Source organism: Galeopterus variegatus, unplaced genomic scaffold (assembly GCF_000696425.1).
Source record: "Galeopterus variegatus unplaced genomic scaffold, G_variegatus-3.0.2 Scaffold4988, whole genome shotgun sequence".
Lineage (NCBI taxonomy): Eukaryota > Metazoa > Chordata > Mammalia > Dermoptera > Cynocephalidae > Galeopterus > Galeopterus variegatus.
Window position 1 is genome coordinate 48,612 of NW_007731099.1, and position 1,161 is coordinate 49,772.

Below are 1,161 nucleotides of genomic sequence, written 5' to 3' on the forward strand. Positions count from 1 at the left end.
CTGTGCTTTAATATTGAGAGCAAGGACTAATATCATCATAAAAGAGATTTCCAAAATGGCATGTGGTCTATGGTTCTTTACTGACATATATATTCCAAAACTTTTTTTATTAATATAAGGGTAAGAATCGCCTACTCAACAAAAAAGGTAATACACATAAAATACAGAAACATTTAAATGATAATCCCAGTCAAACTCCAAATGGGAGACTAATGTTAACTGCCCTTTAATTTTACTAGTCAAATTCTATAATAAAAGTTTTACAAAACAAGTTCTAAACCTCACACAACAATATTTATAATGACCAAATATCAGAATAAAAGTTTGCATTTGCTGCTTGAATTCACAAAAAANCTCACCCATTACTCAGCATGTCATCAGCTCCATCTGAATACCTCTTTGTACTGTCATAAAATGCTACGATAAATATTATGCTCATAATGGATCATCAATAGCTCACCCTTCATAGTGTCCTTGGAATCAGAAGGGAAACTAAAACAAACAAAACCCTTCAGCAATAGCTCTACTCTCATCCAGTCACACGTCTTTACCATTTATACACATATGCCAACACAGAAAACCACATACTCTTGGAATTAAAGCTGAAAGCAGGTTGAAGTCAGGCTAAAAGGATAATAAACAACAGGTTATTAAATTGGTATTTTAATTCAGTTGGCAGTAGGGAATGGCTGAAGGTATGCACAGAGGACTAACACAATCAGAGTTGTGCTTTTGGAAAATTACACTTACCACTGCAGATAGGATGGTAAATTAAATGAGGGAAAACAGGCTATGTAAAGAACTCAGGAAAGCAAACTGAGGATCCCAACTCTAGCAATAAGTGAAAAAGAAAAAGAAAAATGAATGATCTGGACGAGGCGAAGGTAAAAGAAAACGAGTAGGAAGTTGCCACTTGCTTGGATTGAATGATCTGGGATGATATGATGCACAAAAAGCCCAATGAGGAGACCCAGGATTTCTTGAGCATAGGAGTAAGACTGAACTAGAGAAAGGTCTCATAAGTCATCCACAGAAGTGACAGATGAGTCACAGGAGCCAACTTCTCCAAAACAGAGAATTCTAAGAAAACAGAGAGTCATATTTAGGGTGAACCAAAAGTGGGGAATGTAGTGAAGGCTAACAACAAGCCTCAGAGAAAGC

At 36.2% G+C, this 1,161-nt stretch overlaps 1 protein-coding gene across 1 annotated transcript in view; it reads right to left on the reverse strand.

Moving 5' to 3' along the window:
• Positions 1-1,161, reverse strand: part of DHX40 (DEAH (Asp-Glu-Ala-His) box polypeptide 40) — a 44,477-nt gene that overhangs the window by 34,549 nt on the left and 8,767 nt on the right. Inside the window, exon 8 of the mRNA XM_008588716.1 lies at positions 360-417. Within this exon, the coding sequence (XP_008586938.1) occupies positions 360-417 (58 nt within the window). The remainder of the gene's footprint in view (positions 1-359; positions 418-1,161) is intronic.